The sequence below is a fragment of the Sebastes umbrosus genome, chromosome 15 (genome assembly GCF_015220745.1).
Source record: "Sebastes umbrosus isolate fSebUmb1 chromosome 15, fSebUmb1.pri, whole genome shotgun sequence".
Classification (NCBI taxonomy): Eukaryota; Metazoa; Chordata; class Actinopteri; order Perciformes; family Sebastidae; genus Sebastes; species Sebastes umbrosus.
In genome coordinates, this window is record NC_051283.1 from 26,021,261 (window position 1) to 26,044,908 (window position 23,648).

The 23,648-nt window shown below is 40.9% G+C and overlaps 1 protein-coding gene across 1 annotated transcript; it reads left to right on the plus strand.

Annotated features, from left to right (window-relative positions):
• The first annotated feature begins 27 nt into the window (after positions 1-27).
• On the plus strand, positions 28-23,536 carry si:dkey-206d17.12 (uncharacterized protein LOC563108 homolog). Its single transcript, XM_037794952.1, has 7 exons — positions 28-112; positions 9,400-9,648; positions 12,309-12,859; positions 18,366-18,505; positions 21,039-21,273; positions 21,359-21,459; positions 21,859-23,536. The coding sequence occupies exons 2-7, from the start codon at positions 9,484-9,486 to the stop codon at positions 22,791-22,793; spliced, it is 2,127 nt and encodes a 708-aa protein (XP_037650880.1). The 5' UTR covers positions 28-112; positions 9,400-9,483; the 3' UTR covers positions 22,794-23,536.
• Positions 23,537-23,648: the final 112 nt, after the last annotated feature.

The following is a 23,648-nucleotide window of genomic DNA, read 5'->3' on the forward strand; positions in this document are numbered from 1 at the left end:
TGTCGCACTAAGATGCAACAGGTGGTGAGGAAGAGGATCAGCAGACGCCAGATACAAGCTTATTGGCCGGGATAAGGATGACGTGGCAGCACAGCACAACCAACCACAGAAGGTAAACGGCTATGTGTATATGTCCAATTTCTGTATATCACGAGAGTGTGCTTTATAGGCTTGTTGACCATAATATACAGTATGATGCAACCATGAAAGTAAGGCCTAAGAAAACAAATAATGATGTATATATATTGTACTGTATTAAACACTACATGGGGAAATGAATGAGGTAACCTGAACAAAGTATGTGATTGTTAATCATCTCATTCCCAAACCATGAGTATTAATTTGCTGCTACAACATCCTCCACTCTTTTGGGAAATCTTTCCACAAAACTTTGCACACTCTTTTCTTTAATGTCATTGTATGGCTGTAGCATTAAAGCAGCAGCAGGCAGAATATGTTTGGCATCATTGGGCAAAAATTCCATAATAACCTTTCAGCATATTGTAATTCAAGTGTTCTCAGAGAAAACTAGACTTCTGCACCTCCTCATGGCTCTGTTTTCAGGGTTTAGAAAATCTAGCCTGTGACGGGAGACTTTGGCCAATCACAGGTTATTTCAAAGAGAGAGCGTTCCTATTGGCTGTTCATTCAACGGAGGCAGCTGTCAATCACTCGCAAACTCTGATCAAATGGTCAAACTAGGCAGCGCTGATCAAAATATGAATTAATATTGTGTTACGTTAATGCCTATTTCTTGCCTCAAATGTTTTCATAATCGTCTTGTAGTTAACTGTTTAGCTGTAAAATGACAAAGTTTGCTCCAGCTGGTGGGCGGTGCTTGGTATTTCCTCAACTGATCTCAACATGGTGGTCAGGGTCACAAACCTTCTCATTTTACAGCTAAACAGTACTCTACAAGATGTTTCTGAAAACATTTTACGCGAGAAATAGTCATTACAGTAACAGAATAATGATTAATATTTGATCAGCGCTGCCTAGTTTGACCGTTTGATCGGAGTTTGTGAGTGATTGACAGCTGCTCAGAGACGGCAAGGCTCCAGCTCGGCTCTGATTGGTTGTTTTCCTCCGGTCTGTGAAATCTTGCAGATGCCATTAGGAGCACCGGAGGACACAGAGGAACATGATTTTTTTCACAGATTACCTGTCTCATGCAATACTGTCAGGATATAGTGACCGTTTTATAAAAATAACTATTTTTAATTATATTTGCTCCAACTTCAGCTTTAAAGAAATAGTTCTACATTTTGGGAAGAACGCTTATTTGCTTTCAGAGTTAGACGAGAAGATCGATAACATTCTCGTCTCTGTACAGTAAATACAAAGTTACAGCTAGAAGCCAAACCAAAAGTACACAAAAGTATGTGGACACTGGTGTCCACATACTTTTGGCCATATAATGTAGCTACCTACACGGATATTACATACTGATATTTGTTCCAATTCAAGTGACTGTCCTCAAAAATCTTACATTATAATAATTTAGTTTAGGTCATAGATGAATTCTACTTGCAGTAGTGTGTGTAAAGGATATCTACTGTAGCCAAATTGACTCGTCCCTGAGGGCACATTTTACTAAACTGTTACGATACGATCTGTTCACCGCTTTTACGATGCCCACATGTCTTTGTCTCTTTCTCTCTCTCTCTTTCCCTGCCATTCCAAATTAAAGATTAGAGAGTAGAAACATGCAAATACAAATTTATCTTTATGCTCAGTCAGTGTTACGGCTGCTCACTCGCGAGGGAGGCAATCGCCCGTTTGCCACGGTCGCGTCCTCGGTGTAAAAAGCTTTTCTTGTTTTACAAACCGACAGTTGGGACAAACATGTAAACATCTGGGAAGAGGAGACCTGAACAAATCCTGATTGAGCTCACCGGACTATAGATTAGCCAACAGAAACCAATGATGGGGATCCATCTTTACCTCTGGCTTCTCTCTATGTAAGTCAAACCTAATATTGGTAATTGTATTGTGTTGTAATTTTCTCTCACCACATCTGCCTATTGTGCATAAAATGATGTGCATTATTACATCACTTAGTAATGGTTTGCTATGTTGCCTGTTGTTGAAGAACAAATAACTCAAATTAGCAAATATCATGTGTTCCCCTCCCACCAGAGTAACCTCCTGTTCAGGCTCAGGGTCAGGTTTCAATAATAAACCAACCCTAAAAAAAGAATCTCATAACCTGGACTGGATGAAGTTAATATCTGACGAGACTCTAGTATCTGCTATCTCCATTCCTGGAACACACGAAAGCCTCTCATTACACGGAGGACCACTTGCTAAATGTCAAGTTTGGACCTTAAAAGACCAACTCAATGCGGGAATACGGTATTTTAATGTGCATGCTGGGATTTGGCTGTCGGAACAAAAACACATTTATATTCAGGATAGTCACTGGATGTTTTGGCAACATATTAAACTTGACGAAGTCCTAAAGACCATCTTAGATTTCTTAACAGACCACAGCAGAGAGACTGTGCTGTTGAAAGTGAAACCACACGGGCTATACAAGAAGAAAGTTGAAGGAATGATGAAGCAATTGATTGAAGGGTTCAAAGATAAAATATGGAGTGAGCCGTCGGTACCAAACATGCAACAGGCGAGGGGCAAGATTGTTTTGCTCCGGAGTAGCACGTTCTACGACGGAACAGAAAACCACAAATCATCTTTCTTTGAACATAAAGAGCTGAGAAATGTTGAACGGAAAATAGAGCACCTCAAGTCACACCTCTGTGGCCATTTCGTTGTAGTGACTGGTAGTAAAGCGACAAAGCATCGAAGTGCTAAAACTTTGGCTCAGAACGTTAACAAGCAGCTTTATGACTTCGTGGTGCAACATGCGGAAAGCTCCTTAAACCGAGGTTGCTTAGGTGTCTTAAGCATGAACTTCCCCAGTGCTGATCTTATTAGAAGCATCACTAAACTCAAGCCGTGCTCATGTGGTGAAGGTGGAGACAGACGACACAATGGAGAGATGCCTCAAATGACAATCGAGCCACCAGGTCCGGATTCTGAAACTACCATTGAACCAACACCTGAGACAGAACCAACCACATGTTTGCCGGATTCTGAAACTACCTGTGAACCTGTCCCAGAACCGACCACATCTGAACCACCACCTGTCCCAGAACCGACCACATCTGAACCACCACCTGTCCCAGAACCGACCACATCTGAACCACCACCTGTCCCAGAACCAACCACATCTGAACCACCACCTGTCCCAGAACCCACCACTTCTGAACCACCACCTGTCCCAGAACCCACCACATCTGAACCACCACCTGTCCCAGAACCGACCACATCTGAACCACCACCTGTCCCAGAACCCACCACTTCTGAACCACCACCTGTCCCAGAACCCACCACATCTGAACCACCACCTGTCCCAGAACCCACCACATCTGAACCACCACCTGTCCCAGAACCGACCACATCTGAACCACCACCTGTCCCAGAACCGACCACATCTGAACCACCACCTGTCCCAGAACCGACCACATCTGAACCACCACCTGTCCCAGAACCGACCACATCTGAACCACCACCTGTCCCAGAACCGACCACATCTGAACCACCACCTGTCCCAGAACCCACCACATCTGAACCACCACCTGTCCCAGAACCCACCACATCTGAACCACCACCTGTCCCAGAACCGACCACATCTGAACCACCACCTGTCCCAGAACCGACCACATCTGAACCACCACCTGTCCCAGAACCGACCACATCTGAACCACCACCTGTCCCAGAACCCACCACATCTGAACCACCACCTGTCCCAGAACCGACCACATCTGAACCACCACCTGTCCCAGAACCGACCACATCTGAACCACCACCTGTCCCAGAACCGACCACATCTGAACCACCACCTGTCCCAGAACCGACCACATCTGAACCACCACCTGTCCCAGAACCGACCACATCTGAACCACCACCTGTCCCAGAACCGACCACATCTGAACCACCACCTGTCCCAGAACCCACCACATCTGAACCACCACCTGTCCCAGAACCGACCACATCTGAACCACCACCTGTCCCAGAACCGACCACATCTGAACCACCACCTGTCCCAGAACCCACCACATCTGAACCACCACCTGTCCCAGAACCGACCACATCTGAACCACCACCTGTCCCAGAACCCACCACATCTGAACCACCACCTGTCCCAGAACCCACCACATCTGAACCACCACCTGTCCCAGAACCCGACCACATCTGAACCACCACCTGTCCCAGAACCGACCACATCTGAACCACCACCTGTCCCAGAACCGACCACATCTGAACCACCACCTGTCCCAGAACCGACCACATCTGAACCACCACCTGTCCCAGAACCGACCACATCTGAACCACCACCTGTCCCAGAACCGACCACATCTGAACCACCACCTGTCCCAGAACCGACCACATCTGAACCACCACCTTTCCCAGAACCCACCACATCTGAACCACCACCTGTCCCAGAACCGACCACATCTGAACCAACACCTGTCCCAGAACCCACCACATCTGAACCACCACCTGTCCCAGAACCCACCACATCTGAACCACCACCTGTCCCAGAACCGACCACATCTGAACCACCACCTGTCCCAGAACCGACCACATCTGAACCACCACCTGTCTCAGAACCGACCACATCTGAACCACCACCTGTCCCAGAACCGACCACATCTGAACCAACACCTGTCCCAGAACCGACCACATCTGAACCACCACCTGTCCCAGAACCCACCACATCTGAACCACCACCTGTCCCAGAACCGACCACATCTGAACCACCACCTGTCCCAGAACCGACCACATCTGAACCACCACCTGTCCCAGAACCGACCACATCTGAACCACCACCTGTCCCAGAACCCACCACATCTGAACCACCACCTGTCCCAGAACCGACCACATCTGAACCACCACCTGTCCCAGAACCGACCACATCTGAACCACCACCTGTCCCAGAACCGACCACATCTGAACCACCACCTGTCCCAGAACCGACCACATCTGAACCACCACCTGTACCAGAACCGACCACATCTGAACCACCACCTGTCCCAGAACCGACCACATCTGAACCACCACCTGTCCCAGAACCGACCACATCTGAACCACCACCACCACCTGTCCCAAAACCGACCACATCTGAACCACCACCACCTGTTACAGAACCAACAAGACCACCGTGGATAAATCCACGAGCCACTCTGCCTGCAGCAGTACTAGAGCCATATCCAGCTGTGGTCCCTAACATCCCCCTTAAACCACAGCACAAGCCAAGACCAGAGTGGAGAAGGCGTAACTGTAATAGAGGGTGAATCGAGTAAGAAATGTATCACTTAATGAAATATTATTACCTTGTAGAATTCTGGAAAACAAAACTGTAGAATTGCGCTTTGTCCCGAAATCTTAAATAAAGTGCAAGACTTTCATTTTGTCATCTAATTTGCTCAAGTTTGTCTAATATTCACATGCATTATTAGAAACAATAGTGCATGTATCGGGAAAGGATCTTTAAAGAGTGTTGTGAAAAGAGTTGTAAGAAATAAATCCTCACTAAAGACAGAAAAACTATAACAACCATGAAAACAACGCATCAAATGTATCATTTATTTCTGATACACACAGAGAGGATAAAAAACAACAAAATATTTTAGCCAGTCTACAATTTATAAATACTATTTAAAGGTCCCATATTGTAATTTTTTTATTTTCATGTCTTTAATATTATAAAGCAGGTTTAAGTGCTACATAAATACTGTTAAACTATCAAAACGCTCAATATACGGAGAAACACACACAGCCCGTATTCAGAAATTGTGCGTTTGAAACAAGCCGTTAGGATTTCTGTCCATTTGTGATGTCACAAATATACAATATTTAGACCATTACACGGTTTTAAACGTTAATATTCTAAATGTGTCCCAGTTTATTTCCTGTTACAGTGTATGTGAATGACATCAGCTGACAGGAAGTAAACATTAACCCAAACTGTTGCCTAGCAACAGTTCCGTTGAAATGCACTAAAACGGAGCGTTTCAGACAGATGGTTAAATACAGGTATATTCAGGCAGACAGTATGAGGAAAATAAAGTTTTTTTTTAACATTACAGCATGTAAACATGTTCTAGTAGAAACACAAATACAAGTATGAACCCGAAAATGAGCACGATATGGGACCTTTAATAACTCACCTGCAATTCACATGTGGTCATTGATTATCTCTTGGCATACCTGTGCAGTGATGTCACCACAGCCAAAGTCCATAACCATGACGATGTCATCATCTTTTCATTGCCAAGCTGAGAACATTCCTCAGTGACATCACTTTTGTTTCAGTGTGACTCATAGGACACGTTTTTTTTTCTGAATGAGTTCAACCCTCTGAGACACTGACTTTACTGTCTTTCAGAGGCTGTAGTAGGTTCAGTTTCAGAGCTAGAAAGAAGGTGCAGATATATGAAACTAAGAATCCATTGGTACCAACCATGTCATGCCAGTCATACTCCAAAGTTATGCTAAATTTTGGCGAGGAAAAACTGGCATTGCCATTTACAACGGACTCCTTTGACCTCTGACCTCAAGATATGTGAATGAAAATGGGTTCTATGGGTACCAACGAGTCTCCCCTTTACAGACATGCCCACTTTATGATAATCACATGCAGTTTGGAGCAAAAACCATGCCGTTTTTTTAATGCAGTATAAATGTGTTCATTTCGCCTATTTCAAAACTGTTGTATTTGTGTATTTCTGCATACTGGGGTCCCTAAACAGTCTGTAAAGCTGAGACTATTGCGGATCCAATGAGCCCAACTGTATTCACATGTGATGATGTTAGTCCCCATAGGAGCCATTTCATTGTAGTGAGACCCTTTTTGAAACTTCATTGTATAAAATGACTTGTGGTGACCTCTAGGATAATCACAGCCTCATGAAACTTTACAGCCACAAACTAGAGACCTAGAGCATTCAGAGGATAGATGGCTTTCCTAGCTAGATTGACAATAAGGTGTTTTTTTTAAGCAGTTTACAGAACAGAAGTGCTCGCCATCCAATCGCTGAAAAATGCATATCTTGCAGAAATCTCAAAATGTTAAAAGTTTTTGATACCAAATCACAGCATGGCTTTTTCTACGGTGTTCCTCAAGGTCCTGGTGTCTTAATGTGGTATTTTGGAGGGATTATTGATCATTTTTATCAATTCTCGAGTGGTAAATTTTTTTTTAATTTAGCACCAAATCTGTGTAACAAATGGTATCAACCCAAAAATTGCTGCAACAACTTGTGAGACATAATAGTACATGGGGATGCCCATCATATACTTCTATCATAATGATCTAAACACTTACACAGTTTTACAATTTATTTTAATTAATTAAAGCAGCATCTCAAATTAATCTGCAGGTTCCCAGCTTTCACATGATGTGCACCACTTCTTTGTGACATCTACTGTTGACCTGCTATCTCCCCCTAAACAAGACAAAAATGGGTCTATTGTAGGTCTCAGAGGGTTAATGATGCTTGTTATTTTTCTAAGCAATGTAAACTTGAATGTACTTTGTGTACAGTGGTAGAGAAGAGAAAAAAAAGAGTTCAGAGATAACTTAATTTACACTTTTTAGTGTAAAATAAATAGTAACTTTATTCTCAGAGTTATTAATTAAATCTAAGAAATGTGTCTTCCATCAGAATCTAAACTTGGGATACTGACATCAATCTCAGGACTCAAATTGTTTTTCTTATTGTCTTCCATACCTGAATAAATGTGTGTTGAACAGAGTGATTTATAACACACCGAAAGCAAGCACGTGCCACATACATAATTTGTAAAAAAAAAAATACCTGACAGGAGGTATGCTGAGCACTTTGAGTATGATGCCTGTAATTTAAAAATTCCTGGCCTTGAACGGGTGAAAACTGTAAATCCAGGTCAAGATGTTGCCTAGCAACGCAATTCTGTTGCAATGCACTAAAACGGAGCGTTTCAGACAGAGGGTGAATACAAGTATATTCAGGCAGACAGTTTTTTTTAACATTACAGCATGTAAACATGTTCTAGTAGAAACATAAAATACAAGTATGAACCTGAAAATGAGCACGATATGGGACCTTTAAAGCCTGAAAACAGAGCCATAAGGAGGTGCAGAAGTCTCTCCCAGAACACTTGAATTACAATATGCTGAAAGGTTATTATGGATTTCTTTTGCCCAAATGATGCCAAAAATATTCTGCCTACTGCTGCTTTAAGATACCTGGCATTATATAAGTTAGATGAAACTTTTACCTTTGGTGCTTTAAAGGTCCCATATTGTGCTCATTTTCAGGTTCATACTTGTATTTGTGTTTCTACTAGAACATGTTAACATGCTGTAATGTCCAAAAAACACCTTTATTTTCCTCAAACTGTTGGCCCAAATATGCCTGTATTTACCCTCTGTCTGAAACGCTCCGTTTTAGTGCATTTCAACAGAATTGCAACAGGATTGCGTTGCTAGGCAACAGATGAACAGAGGGGCAGTCAGACTAAATATTTGTAAGGGTGTAGCAGCACATGTGACTCGCCCAAACCTCCACGTTTGCTGCTGCTGCTGACACGAAGTAAACATGGACCCAAACTGTTGCCTAGCAACGCAATTCTGTTGCAATTCCCTTGAAATGCACTAAAACGGAGCGTTTCAGACAGAGCATGAATACAGGTATATTCAGGCCGACAGTATGAGGGAAATAACGATTTTTTTTTTAACATTACAGCATGTAAACATGTCCTAGTAGAAACATAAAATACAAGTATGAACCTGAAAATGAGCACGATATAGGACCTTAAAAATCTGAAAACAGAGACATGAGGAGGTGCGAAGTCTCTCAGAACACTTCAATCACAATATGCTGAAAGGTTATTGTGGGATTTTTTTTGCCTAACGATGCCAAAAATATACTGCCTACTGCCACTTTAATGGATTTACTATAACAGACGAAATAGAATTTTTTGTTATTGTGGTTAAATAATTGTAATTTTTGGTGTTGTGTGGGCCTCCCTTTATGTGCATCAAGCGAGAGAATGTAAAAATGTAAAAATTTAGTTTTTGAAAGGCTAAACGCCAACAAATATGGATTGAATTTTTGCCCAATTATGCCAAAAATATTCTGCCTACAGCCACTTTATGATACCTGGCATTATTTAAATTGGTTGAAACTTTTACCTTTTGGTGCTTTAAGTTTCAATTTTGATGCTAATACCTTTTTTAAACTTTTACTTAAGTAGCCTAAATTAAGTAGCCTAGAAGTACTTTTTCCACTTTACCCACTTTTTTATATTTATTTCCTTCATTGTCCTCGTGTGTTGTGTAATCGATAGCAGTGAAGTGGATGAACAGAGTGGGAGTATAGATATTAGTCCTGGTGCAGCAGTAACATGTGACTCGCCCAAACCTCCACGTTGATGTCAAGAAAAGGAAAAACCCGACTTACTTCCTTGTTACCGGCTCACAACTCCGAGAAGAAGCGTCCTGTCGACACACTTCATCAGCAGAGAGACACAGAGACACTTTTCACATGGACATGTCAGCAGAAAGACGCTTCTCACCGCTCCTCTGAGGGTTTTAAGGTAAGTCTTGATGTCTCTTTGTCTTTGTTAAGGTTGAATTTAAGGCGGAAACAGAAGCAGCGACTTATTTAACTAAGTAGTATGAGTAGTAGTAAGAGTTGGACTGTCTCCCTGTGTTTACTACGGATTAAAGGAACTAAATGACAAGTTTAGCCAGTGGTGAAGAATAATCCTACTCAGATAGTACTACCTATAGATATATAGATGTACTTTATTGATCCCAAATTGGTAAATTATTGTGTTGCAGCAGCAATGTACAGGAACAGTCAATATCAACACTATAGAGATCATATCTATAATATATACACCTCATTACCTGAGTTTAGAAATACACATCAAAATATACTTAAAGAACAGAAAGTAAAAGTTCTCAATATGCAGAATAATATATTGGATCATAGAGTTGGAGCTAATTTGAATTACTTTATATGTTGTATATAAACATATAAACAATTAAAATAATAAAAAATAAAATCATTGGGTATATACCCAACATGGGTAGCTTGTGAATTCATCAATGAATGCCATTTTATCTTAACATACATCATAATGTATTTGTTGATAATGTTTTGTAGTATAATAATATCTGAATTTGTAACTAAAGTAATCGAATAAATAGATGAGGGAAAAGTACAATATTTGTTCATTGTAAAGTGGGAGAAAATGGAAATATTCACGTAAAAAGTACCTCAAAATTGTGCTTACGTACAGCACATGAGTAACTGTACTTAGTTACTTTCCAACAATGAGTTTCACTGTAATTTTTTTTATTTAGATAGTGAGAGGATGACATAAGAATCCGTGTTTATTTCCCCTCTCAGTTCTCCTTTTATATCCCATTAACCTTTCGTCAGATGGGATGATGACAGAGAAGTACAGATATAGCGGTCAGGACTGAGAGATTTAGATTTATTGATTTATCTGCAACTAGTTTCATGATCTATGAATCATTTCTATGAATCATTTCAGACATTGATCACACAGATATTCACTGGTTTCAGTCTCTCAAATGTGATGAGTCGCTGCTTTTCTCTATTTTAAATCATTAAGGGATTTTATTTTTCTGGATTTCGGACTATTGATTGAACAAAACAAGACATTTGAAGAGTGGGAAAATTATTTTTTTTTGTCATTTTCTGCCATTTTATAGACATAACATTGACTTGATTTTTCATTAATGAAAATAATCCTTAGTTGCAGCCCTACAAGTAACTAATAATCTGATTTAGGACAAAATAAAGAGTGTAGAAGTTAGAAAGAGAAAAAATGGGTTGCAACTAATGATTATTTTCATTCTTGATTTATCTGCTGATTATTTTCTCAATTTATCAATTCATAGCTTTGTTTATAGAATATTTCATATTTAAAAGAAATAGTCCCAAATGTCCATTATAATTTGGCATAGCACAAGGGGGTCTTGTTTTATCTAACCAACAGTTTAAAACCCGAAAGATTTTAAGTTTTTTTCCCCATATAAGACACAACAGCATCACATTTTCACATTTGAGGAGCTGAAAACTTTGTTTGAAAAAACAATTAATTGATTATTATAATAGTTGCAGATAATTTTTTCTGTCAATCATCTTGTTGATTAATTGACAAATTGTTTCTGGTCTGAATGAAACATCTTCAGCACCGTAAACTATTCTGTTTGTCTAGGGATTACAGACTGGTCACCAGTGGTGGAAGAAGTACTAATCTTTTACTTAAGTAAGATTTTGAAAGCAGGACTACATGTAACAGAGTATTTCTACACTGTGGTATAGTTTATGTTTACTAAGTATCAAAAGTAAAAGTAGGCTAGTCGTTCTGCAGAATGAGCCGTTTCAGAATAATGTATATTATTGAATTATAATTATTGATGCATTAAAGAGGACCTATTATATTTTTGTGCTTTTTTCCCCTTTCCTTTAGTGTGTTATATAGTTTTTTGTGCATGTTAAATGTCTGCAAAGTTAGAAAGCCCAAAGTCCACGCCAAAAGGAGTTACTCTCCCCCACAGAAACACTGCTCCTGAACTGCCTGAAACGTCTCCCTTGAAGTCCTGCCTTTTTCTTCTGTAACTTGGTGATGTCACAAAGTTAAACATTTGCATAATACTTGCCTAGCGGCTAGATTGGCACTCAAACAAAGCTAGTTAGAGCGGAGCTGGAGAGGAGTCCGAAGAGTTTGGTTCGGTTGACCAATCAGAGCAGACTGAGGCTTTTCACTCAAACAGAGCGTTTCAGCTGGAGGGTGAAAAGAGGTGCTGCAGCACAGCCGGTATGAGAAAAATACAGAGTTTTTCGAACATTAAAGCATGTAAACATGTTCTAGGAGAAACCCAAAATACAAGTCTGTACCTGAAAATGAGCATAATAGGTCCTCTTTAATGTGTATCACTTTAATGTTGCAGCTAGTAAAGATGGAGCTGATTTTAACTACTTTATATACTACTGGGTAGCTTAATCCATAATAATATATCATAATGTATTTTTTTATTTATACTTTGTATTAATGATCTTAATCTGCAAAGTAACGGGTGACTAATGTAGTGGATTATTGGCTTCCAAGATGGTGTGGAGTGGAAGTATAATGTTTTATAAATTGGAAACACTCAAGTAAAATACCTCAATATTGTACTTAAGCACAATACTTTTATGATGTGTTTTTCCAAACAGGTGGAAGGTGAGCGAGTTGAAGCTGAAGAGATGAATACTGATGTTGCTCTCTTCACATCTGTACACCCGTGGAGTAAAACCAGCACCCGTCTGAACCTCCCAGACTCTGACACTTCTGCATGGATCTTCCCTTCCCTCCTCCCGGCTCCAAACTCCGCCCGTCCCTCCTGTGAGAGAATGTACCCCGGCGAACCCGACCCTTTCCCGGGACCCCAGCACCTGCCGGAGGCCCAGCTGGACCTCTTCCACAAGCTCGGGTACTCCACGGCTCAGGTTCAGGCCGTACAGCAGATGTTCGGCCCCAACATGGACACAGATAAACTTCTGGGGGAGCTGGTGAGGATCGGGGCCAGCCGGGACCCTGGCCGAGGGGCCGAGCAGGGGCCGGTGACCACCATGTCGGTGCTGGTGCCCAGAGAGGACCCCCAGGCTGCGGGCCCCACCATGCTGCTGCCTCTTACTGCATCGTCTCCTCCGAGCAGAGAGGAGAGCGGTGAGGATGAAGACACTCTGAGACCCATTGTTATAGATGGGAGCAACGTGGCCATGAGGTGAGACACTACAGCTGAAAGGATTGATTAGTCCGTCGACAGAAAATTTATCAGCAGCTATTTTGTTAATAGATAAAAAATACCCAAAATGTACTGATTATAGCTTCTCAAATGGGACAGTTTGCTGCTTTTTTCTGTTTTACATAATTAACAGCTGGAACGATTTGTCAATTAATCGACTAGTCGATCATCAAAAAAAAATCAGCAACTATTTTTAATTTAGAATAATAATTAGAATTTTCTTTCAGCAAAAAATTGCAGATTCCAGCCGTTGAAATGTGATTTATTGCTGCTTTTTATTTATATATATAAAATATAATGTGCTATTTTTCAGTATATTCTTAGGTTTTATAGATTTAAGATTTAAGCCCTTTATTGTCATTGTGTAGTACAACGAAATTAGATTGTGACAATCCTAAAACTGCTTATGAAAAGATAATACAATAAAAAAGAGATAATACAATATAGAAATACAATATGTATATTGGTGAGATGACAGTTTTGCCATATTATTGCACAAAGTGTTCGACCAAGCACCCGATCGATTGATCAAGAAAATAATCGGCAGATGAATTGATAGTCAAAATAATCATTAGCCGTAATAACCTTTTAACCTTTTCCACACCTGCGTACTGCTGAAGAACAGGGAGGAGTAAAGCCCTTTTGTCACTTTGTTTAATTAAGGAAAGCTCTTTTGTGATGACAGTATTGCTTCTTAAAATTATAGTTATTATCACAATCTGTCCCACAGCAGCTACGTGAACCAACGCTTTATCGGACCTTTTATGGTGTGGTTTTTGGGTGGGTCACACTGAGAGCAAAGTCTCTTTTACACTTGAGGCCACTGATAGAAATGTCACCAGTGAAAGTAACATGAGAAGCATTTAATTACACCTCAAGTTACCCGATGATTCACTCTTTTGTTGGAGATCAACTCCCTCTTAATTAAAGTGGTGTATAGATGAAAGGCCATGATGGGAGCTCCCAACCACTGACGTACATCGATCTAATAGAGCGTGAAGGTATAGTGTAGTGGGAGTTTACGTGATTAAGATTTTATAAACTAGGATCGTGATATGCAGCTCTTTGTGAACTTTCAGATGGGATCAACACATTTTTTAATGAATTTACACATGAATAAATGTGTAATTAAGTTGTACATGTTATAAGCAACATCTAGCCCTAGCTTTTATATGTCTTAAAAAAGGCGGTTGCTAACAAGTGGCTAAATGAGATGACTCAACGTCATCTCGCTGACTCGTCCTCCTTTACAGCCTCGTTGTGTATACTCACGTTCATGCGACCGTGGCGTAGTTTGTCTTTAGCCTGACGTTAGTTTTTTACTTCTGCCGATTGCAGTTACACTTCAAAAATCATAAAAGTGGTCATTCGTGGAGATAACGTGTAAGTATCATCAACGCTTGTTTGCAAACAGAGCTTATTTTCTGCAATTATCCAAAACCAAATGGAAAAATCCCATTGGCTTTTTGTCAAGGGAACCCAGGGCGATGCTAACTTCATGGTTGACCTACAGAAATACATTATCCCTGCACCCCTCTATTAGCTCTGAACACAAAGTACAGCTGAGGTTGATGTTAATGTCAATAGTTTTGCAAGTATTTAGCATTTAGTCATAAAGCAAAGTAAAGTAAATCAGAGGATCACCAAAGTTATTCCAGTTCATCCTGAGGAGAACAAGACAGTTGTCGAGGTATTTCACTCAAAACCACAAAGTCATGTTGCCGCTGCGCAGCTACTAACCATAAATCTAATACTGTAACCCTTTAAGTAAAACTGGTCTGAGCTCCTCAGGAGTTACAGTACATGCTCGTTGCTGTATTTGCATTGCGCATCGCCTGAAGGATTTGTTAAACATAAATGACTCAGAGGACAATACACCAGTTTTGCAAACACAACTACGGATTCACCCAACAGTTGCCTTTTATGTGGTCAGCATGCGCGCTACGGTCTCTCCCGCACTCTTAAAAGCATTTGGGTCAGATTTTCCATCAAGAGTGTAAAAAAGACAAGCAGGAACTGTTGTTATCTATTCGTCGTTTCAGCCCCACTCATATATCGCCAGTAATTTAGGAAGCTCTGTCTCTGGGTACACACAACCTTTTCCATCATTCACCCTCTAATACCTGACATGCACACACAGTTTGAGGAACAGAGAAAATAGGTGAGAGAGTACACACACACTCACACACACACACACACACCCACACACACACACACACACAGTTTACACACTGTATTTCTTGCCGTCTCGGAATATACACACCCCTCTGTCCTCTTGCATTTTCCAGAAGGGCACGCCCGTTCAGGCACGTTGTTGACAGACTGCTCGAGTATGCAAATCAGCGTATATAAGTGCGTTCTTGTTTCCTTAAAGACCAGCGGTGCTTGACGACAAAGCCGTTGTTTCAACAGGAACAAGCCCGACAGCATTTCACACCTCTCCTATGAGCTTTCCTTGTTCTGTCGTTTGTCTTGGCTTTAACTTTGACACTTCCAAAAACTCCCCCGAGGTCTCCTCACACTGACAACTGTTGTTCTCAGAGTAGAGCTTAAATGGTATGTAAATATATAAATAAGATCTGTCACCATTCCTCAGGTTCGATGCTTTGTTTTCACTGTTTGCTGCTGGTACAGATTTCTAGATGAGAAGCGGATGATAATGAAACTGTTGCCGAAATAACCACAAATACCAGAATCAATACTTTGGTTTCTAACCTGAGGGTCGTGACAAGATACATCTGAAGGGTCAAAAGATGAATAGTTTTACTAGTTTTTGGGCTTTTATTGTGAAATACTGGACAATTTGATCTCTTCAGGCGTAAAAAAAGCATCTGAGAGGGGAACATCACTCATTTGTTAAGCTGCTAAACGTGGCTAGAAGGGAACCAGCAAACTGGGGAAACTCTCGCGAGATAGTAGTCAAGGTTAGACATTGACCTCCAATAGTTAATGTTAGGCATTGACCTCCAATAGTTAATGTTAGATATTAACTTCCAATAGTTAATGTTAGGCATTGACCTCCAATAGTCAAGGTAAGGCATTGACATCCAATAGTTAAGGTTAGGCTTTGACCTCCAATAGTCAAGGTTAGGCATTAACCTCCAATAGTTCAGGATAGGCATTGACCTCCAATAGTTAATGTTAGGCATTGACCTCCAATAGTTAATGTTAGGCATTAACCTCCAATAGTCAAGTTAAGGCATTGACCTCCAATAGTCAAGGTTAGGCATTGACCTTCAATAGTTAAGGTTAGGCATTGACCTCCAATAGTCAAGGTTAGGCATTGACATCCAATAGTTAAGGTTAGGCATTGACCTCCAATAGTTAAAGTAAGGCATTGACATCCAATAGTTAAGGTTAGGCTTGACCTCCAATAGTCAAGGTTAGACATTGACCTCCAATAGTCAAGGTTAGGCATTGAAATCCAATAGTCAAGGTTAGGCATTGACCTCCAATAGTCAAGGTTAGGCATTGACATCCAATAGTCAAGGTTAGGCATTGAAATCCAATAGTCAAGGTTAGGCATTGACCTCCAATAGTCAAGGTTAGGCATTGACATCCAATAGTCAAGGTTAGGCATTGACCTCAAATAGTTAAGGTTAGGCATTGACCTCCAATAGTTAAGGTTAGGTTGTAGCTATACAGTAAATGTATTTACATTTCCGTTTTCAATGCATTCGGTCATTGTCCACAGCAATAAGTCGAATATTTCTTGCCTTTCTCTGTTTTTTATAATTGTAAGTGGAATATCTTTGAATGTTTGTAAATAATTGTTAGCTGAGGCACTAGATGCTAAGCTTCTGGCATAAAACCATATATCCAAGTAGACTCTAGTAATTGTATTGTAATTGGTGTGATGAACAGGATTTACTTGTGCAGACAGGACTGCACAGCTCACACACACAGACACACAATGAAGAAGTAGGTATGTCGTAAATCACTATGACATGTGATCACAAATGTTTAATGCTCAACATAAAAACAACAGTCCAAGTCTGTTATGCTATGCTTATCTATCATCGGCCAATTGGCCCTTAAAGCTAGGGTTGGTAATGTTCTTCAAAAACATTTTTTGTTATATTGTTTGTAATTCTCATTACATCCCGACGGCAATAAATAAATCAAATGCTCTGACAAAAAAAGAGAAAAAAATCCGCTATCTGTGGCTATCGCAGGACTGTATTAGGGATGTAGGTAATTAGATGGGCGGGTAGCCTGTCCAATCATTTCATTCCGGTCAAATGTAATGATTAGACGGGCTACCCGACCTACATACCTACCTGCCTGCCTGCTCATTGCGCGTCATGGGAATCTTCCACAAGCTGCTAGCTTGACAGCTGTTACTACTAACAATGGACATGATGATATGTTCCCATTCATAATGATAATTTTTGGGGAGTGGCTTTAGAGGGAGGCCTGAAGGGACGGACTGTCAGTGTTCGTGACTTTATCCCAATATTTAGGTACTTTCAGAGTTAGTGCTGCTAGCTACTTTCATTGGAAAAGAGTTGGCGACACTGGGCTGGGTTTTTCGGTTGGATCATTTTTAAAAATCGAATGTACTCTTGCTAGTTTCTCAAGATCACCGACCCCTGCCTTTAATTAGTGAGCTTTAAGGTGCTGGGAGGCTGATTTTGTTACCTCCAAAGTAAGCCAGGCTAGTTGTTTCCCTCTGTTTCCAGTCCTTGTGCTAAGCTATGGGAATCAAAAGTTCAATAAAGCAAATATGTGTGTTTCCTAAAATGTCAAACTACTCCTTTAAAGGGTCACAAGCCACAACGTTGGGATCCAATGAGTTACTGGATCCCAATATAATATAATTATAAAATAACAATAAGCTAAAGGCAAAAATATGAACAGGTTAACGGTAGGGTCATAAAAATATAAACAAACTGAAACCCATTCAGGTTATTTCAGCAGAGATTAAACATCATTAGTTTTATTCGCAATGCAAAATGTTGCTTTGCTTGGATTTCTTCTATTTGACATTTTAGTATTTTGGAAAATGCACTGTTTCTAGCTTCTTCAGTGTTGGATTTACTCTATATAATAGTACATTCAATATCTTTTTTTCATTTTGGAAATCAAACAATTTGAAGACATTGTGTTACCGCCTTGAGAGCTTATTATTGGCATTTTCTTTCCACTATTTCCTGACATGTTATAGGCCAAACAGTTAATCAAATGATCCGATTACACAATAATGAAAATAGTTGTTATTTAGCAGGTAAAATATCCATCAAGCTCAACCTGTTTGAGACAAGTGGGTTTATTCTAGGCTGTTGAAAATCCTCAGATTTACATAGCAAATAGGGTGTATTCATAAGACATCAAAGAGGGGCATTATAAAGGACACCTCAGTCTTTGTTCTGACCTGGCTCACAGACTCGTCTTTAGTTGTGAATGTTTTTCTCGTTTCTCATCCCTGTTTTTCCTGATTTCTATTCATTCATTCATTCATTCATTCATTCATTCATTCATTCAGCCACGGGAACAAGGAAGTTTTCTCTTGTATGGGAATCCAGCTGGCTGTGAACTTCTTCATGGACAGAGGCCACACTGAAATCACCGTGTTTGTTCCCTCGTGGAGGAAGGAGCAGCCTCGGCCAGATGTTCCCATCACAGGTAAGACGACGGGGAAATTCACATTCCTTTTAATGATTTCTACTTCCTTCTTTGACTGGCACTGTGGCTCACACAACACTGCCCTCATTACCTGCCGTGACAGCGACGCTGGTATTGTTTTCACCGCGTGAGTCTCTGTGTGTATGTGTGTGTGTGTGTGTGTGTGTGTGTGTGTGTGTGTGTCATCATGGCAACATGTGGCACCTGCTGTAGCGGGAACTACCACAGAGGCAGCTTTGAGTACTTTGCTAGGTGTTTATATTCCTGTCTGTTTGTGGTCAGATTTTGTCACAACGACAGCATCGCAACCGTGCAAGATGCAGTCGTGAAACTTTACAGGTGTGTAGTTGAGATCAAAACGAAGACCCAGTTCGAAGATGGGTGTGGTCTGGTCAAGGGCGCCGGATGTAGGGGGTACCCACTTTACAGCCCTGGCCCGATTTGGCGTTGCGACTTTTGCGACTAAAGCACAAAAGCGTAATAGGTCCTTCTTATTAAAGAGGACCTATTACGCTTTTGTGCTTTTTTCCCATTTTCTTTAATGTGTTATGTAGTGTTTTTACGCATGTAAAAGGTCTGCAAAGTTACAAAGCCCAAACTCTCCCCCACAGAAAGACTGCTCCTGAGCTGCCTGAAACACCTCGCTTGAAGTTCCTCCTTTTCTTCTGTAACGTGGTGATGTCACCAAGTAACACATTTGCACAATACCTGCGTAGCGGCTAGTTAGAGTGGAGCTGGAGCGGAGTCTGAAGAGCTTGGTTCGGTTAACATTACTAGCATTAAAGCATTTAAACATGTTCTAGTAGAAACCCCAGATACAAGTATGCACCTGAAAATAAGCATTATCAGTCATCTTTAATTGAGACCAAGGTGTGGTGGGGTTGTGAGGTCTTATTATGCAAATTTTTGTGATTTGAAAAACAGGCCGTCTCCTTTATTGTCATGTTTGAAATAGAGGGGAAAATATACATTTATGTAATTTCTCAAGCAAGAATGACAAAAATATAATAATAATTTAATTTATAATTTACCAAATGTGAGAATTTGCTTCTTTTTAATGTTTTATATCCCTGTAAACTGAAGGAGGTTTTAAAGGCCGTATTTTACAGAAATGATTGTGAGTGCAGGAATCACTCACTATAATGAACTGATGTTTTATAGACTAAAAGATTATTAGAGTAACTAATTGATAATCATAAATGAAAATAATTGTTAATTGCAGCCTAATGTTAAATGTTTTTTTGATTTGCATAGACTATAAAAGCCTGAGGCAAAATGATAAACGGCTCCATTAATAGAGCAGGACATCATTTTTTGCTCTGATGCAACAGAGTGAGCTCTATTGCACAAAATGGGAAATACCCAATGTGGGTATTTCCGCCAAATGCTGAGTAAATGAGCTTTATCTGTAATCTATGTAACTAAGAAAATAAAAATGCAGGGTTTTTCCGATGGTAGATAAGCATTTGAACTGTCAGTGATTCTAACAGCTTTTGGTTAACCTACATCTGGAAGCGCCTACTGACGCTCTACTGCTTGTTTGCTTCATGTAGATGAACAGATTGCTCATGCTGATAAATTGTTTTGTTACAGGATGTACTTTTAGGGCCCTTCGTTAATATTTAACCAGGTCAGATCTCTCTGCCGGGAAAGAACCCAAATTAAAATGCGACAGTGGTTTCCTGAGAAATGATTATTAAGATTATGACGTATAATGATTTACTTTAAATCGCCTAATTCGATAATTAGAATATTAAAGCTAGGGTTGGTAATGTTCTTCAAAGACATTTTTGTTCTATTTGTTGACGTTCTCATTAAACCCCGACAGCAATCAATTAATCAAATATATTTCAAGGTATAAAAAATTATATAAAAATAAAATAAATTTTACAACAAATAAAATGTAAGGAAAAGAAAAGATGAATAAAAACAAAAAAGAGAAAAAACAATTGGGGTCTGTTAAACAATTGGAATAAATTTGAAATGTCTAAATAATGTAATAGTTTTTGCCAATTTAGAATTTTTGAGTTTTAAGTTTTCAATCATAGTAAAAATGTGTCTTAAAATCAGTATCTTTAAAAGTATTAAAGTGTTAGCAACTTTAGCTGCTAGCCACCGGCTCAACTGTTGCCATGTTGAGAGCCATGTGGAGGCAATAGATATGCTCTGAAATCCATATTGAGCAACTTTTAAAGTGGCTATAATCAATATTTTTATTATGACAATGCGAAAACAATGTGACAATGTGAATGTTCACTGTTTTGTACTGATTTGGTTCATAGTGGAGCATTTAGCAGCTAAAGAGACAGATATTTCCCTCAGGAGTTGGTGGAGACCAAAAATGGAGTGTGAATATTGGACTTAATTCCACCAGGTGGACACAAACACGACTCTACATGAATGACACTGTTGCTCTGTAACTGCTGGATGTGTAATTGCTAACATGTTCTTCATATCAACTTAAAAGGGTAATGTTTCTGCTGCCCCCATCAGTTAATGCAGGTTTAACCGTGAGTTCATTTTTGGTTTACAGATCAGCACATTCTGCGAGACCTGGAGAGGAGGAAGATCCTGGTGTTCACGCCGTCGAGACGTGTCGCAGGCAAACGGGTAGTCTGTAACGACGACTGCTTCATCGTCAAGCTGGGCTACGAGTCCGACGGCATCATCGTGTCCAACGACATGTACCGGGACCTTCAGGGAGAGAAGCCGGAGTGGAAACGCTTCATCGAGAAGAGGCTGCTCATGTACTCCTTCGTTATTGACAAGTGAGTTTCGGTCTTCTTTATACAGAGGGTTCCCTTGCCTTGTGTGTGAAGCTGGACCTTTTGACTAATGTTCACCTTAACGCAGGTTTATGCCTCCTGATGATCCTCTGGGCCGCGATGGACCGACACTGGAGAACTTCCTGCGGAGGTTTCCAAAGACTCAGAAGAAACTGCCATGCCCTTATGGTGAGAGAACTTCTAATATAATAATCACTCCTGCATTGCATTGGTTTATAGCTAATGGTATTTAGCCATACTAGCGGCATAGCAATGTAGATGTCTGCACAGAACCTACGCCTACACCCTCTGATGACCAAATTTTTGCCACGAGACCCTCGCGGACACGGAAAGTATAACTTAAGAATAGCTTAAGAATCGTTGTGTTTTCGTTAGCTTCATATCTACATAGAGAGCGGGTCATCTTCAGAGTCCGCTGTGTTGTGTTTAGTAAAGCTAAACATTGCTATGTTACCATGTAGCTCAAAGTACTGCTGCGCGGTCCTCACAGAGCGGCTGTAGACTCTCAGTTTTGTTTTATAATTATCAGCACTGCTAAAATCTTGTGTTTCATTCTTCTTCTTTCAGGAAAGAAATGTACTTTTGGAATCAAATGTAAATACCACCACCCTGAGCGAGCCAAACAGTCCAACCGCTCGCTTGCAGATGAGCTTCGTGAGAACGCCAAGCACCCGTCCACCGCTCAGAAACAATCCTCGGCTCGCTCGAGTCCCGTGCCTGGACAGAGCCTCTCGCTGGTGGAGGATATGGCGAAGAAACTGACTCTGGGACACGAGAGTGGCTCCTTAAAGAAAGATCATAAACATGAACAGTTGAAGGCGAGTCACCGCTCCAGCAAGAGGGCCACATCTAGAAAGGAGAAGACCGGCCAGCAGTCGTCTTCAGATCACGGCTCGGTGCGGCAGAGTCAGGAGCAGCTGGACTCTGGTTTAGGCTCCATAGACAGTCAGCCAATGGAAGCTCCTTGGAGTGATCACCAGTACGGGGCGACGTACGGGAGCTCTCAGCACACCCACAATGTGAGACAACAGTACTGCCCTCCGTGCAGCTGCTGCTCACATGGCGCTTCCTCTAGGGCGTCCACGCCAGCTTTCCAGCACCACAACCAGCAGTACAGCCTCGGGCCCGTCAGCAGCCACAACTCTGATATGATGCCTTACCCGCCTCATTACGCCAGCTACGGTGTATACCCAGCCAGCATGCCTACGTACAGTCAGCCGACAGATTTCCAGCACGGCAGAGTCCACGGCCGTCAGCAGCTCTGGTCCGATCCTTTGGGGGGTTATTCTCCGAGGGTCCGCAGCCTGCCGGGGGAACGCTCGCACTGGGAGCCTCCTCGGGGGACGAGTCCCGGCGGAGAGGAGAGAGAGGTCGTCCGGAAGAAGCTCCTCGCTATCTTCAGCGTCCACTTGGTGGACGCCGCCATGGACATGTTTCCTCAGCTGATGGATCCACAGATGCTGGTTGCTGAGATCCTCAAGCTGCAGAGTCAGCTGAGATGAGATGAAGTCCAGCGACCGTCTGAAACCACGTCTTTCAGTGGAAAGACTGAAACATGAGTTTGTGTGTTTATGTATTGTGGTATCCACCTTGCTGTATTTGAATGCCTGTGTTACGTTGTAAGTTGCCTCAGTGAACTGGGTCAAATGAGAGGCACTATGTAGTTGATACAAATTGTATCTTTATTTAAAAATGTCAAAGGAAAAAGTGGATTTTAAAGCCACTATATGGGATTTAATAAAGTAACATCCTGTTACTATTAAGGTGTAACTCAGAATCCACATTACTGTTCTGCCATAACATCTACTTTTATTATGCTTAATGTGTTTTTGTGTCATATTGGCACCGTGCACGTTTATGCTTTCTCTGCCAACTAATCAAACCTTCAGTAAAAGTGTCAAATAATGTTGAGTTATTGTGATGCACAATTATTAGGGGCAATATTTAACCTTAAATAATAATGAATAAACTGGTTTTATTCATTCTTTATATTCCCAGTTGTTTATTTTGTGTTACTTTGTACAAGTTGCCCCACAACAGCACTCGCTTGCTGTAAATGTGTATTACTGTTCATAGAATGCTAGATGCAGTTTTTCTGTGACATAAATTGTGATGTTTTGTAACAGTAAAGCTTTTTTTGGGATCAGACCAGAGATGAAACCACGACTGTCAGTAGAGCTCTAGGGGGCAGTTTAACAAAAATGTCAATGTTTAATTTATAGGTACATATATTTTATACTATTTACTTAAAGCTAGGGTTGGTAATCTTAAGAAACTGGCAGAGTATGCTAGATTTAAAAAAATTCCAATTAAAGTAGTTAGCAGCACTAGCTCCAAGAGTCCCTAAATCTAGAGAG

What these genes read in the sequence shown, in the direction of transcription:
- si:dkey-206d17.12 (XM_037794952.1), top strand. Translation starts at nt 9,484, where the DNA reads ATGTCAAGAAAAGGAAAAACCCGACTTACTTCCTTGTTACCGGCTCAC. An exon ending in GCTCCTCTGAGGGTTTTAAG is followed by an intron (nt 9,649 to 12,308) that starts GTAAGTCTTGAT and finishes TTTTCCAAACAG; the next exon opens with GTGGAAGGTGAGCGAGTTGA. An exon ending in GGGAGCAACGTGGCCATGAG is followed by an intron (nt 12,860 to 18,365) that starts GTGAGACACTAC and finishes TCATTCATTCAG; the next exon opens with CCACGGGAACAAGGAAGTTT.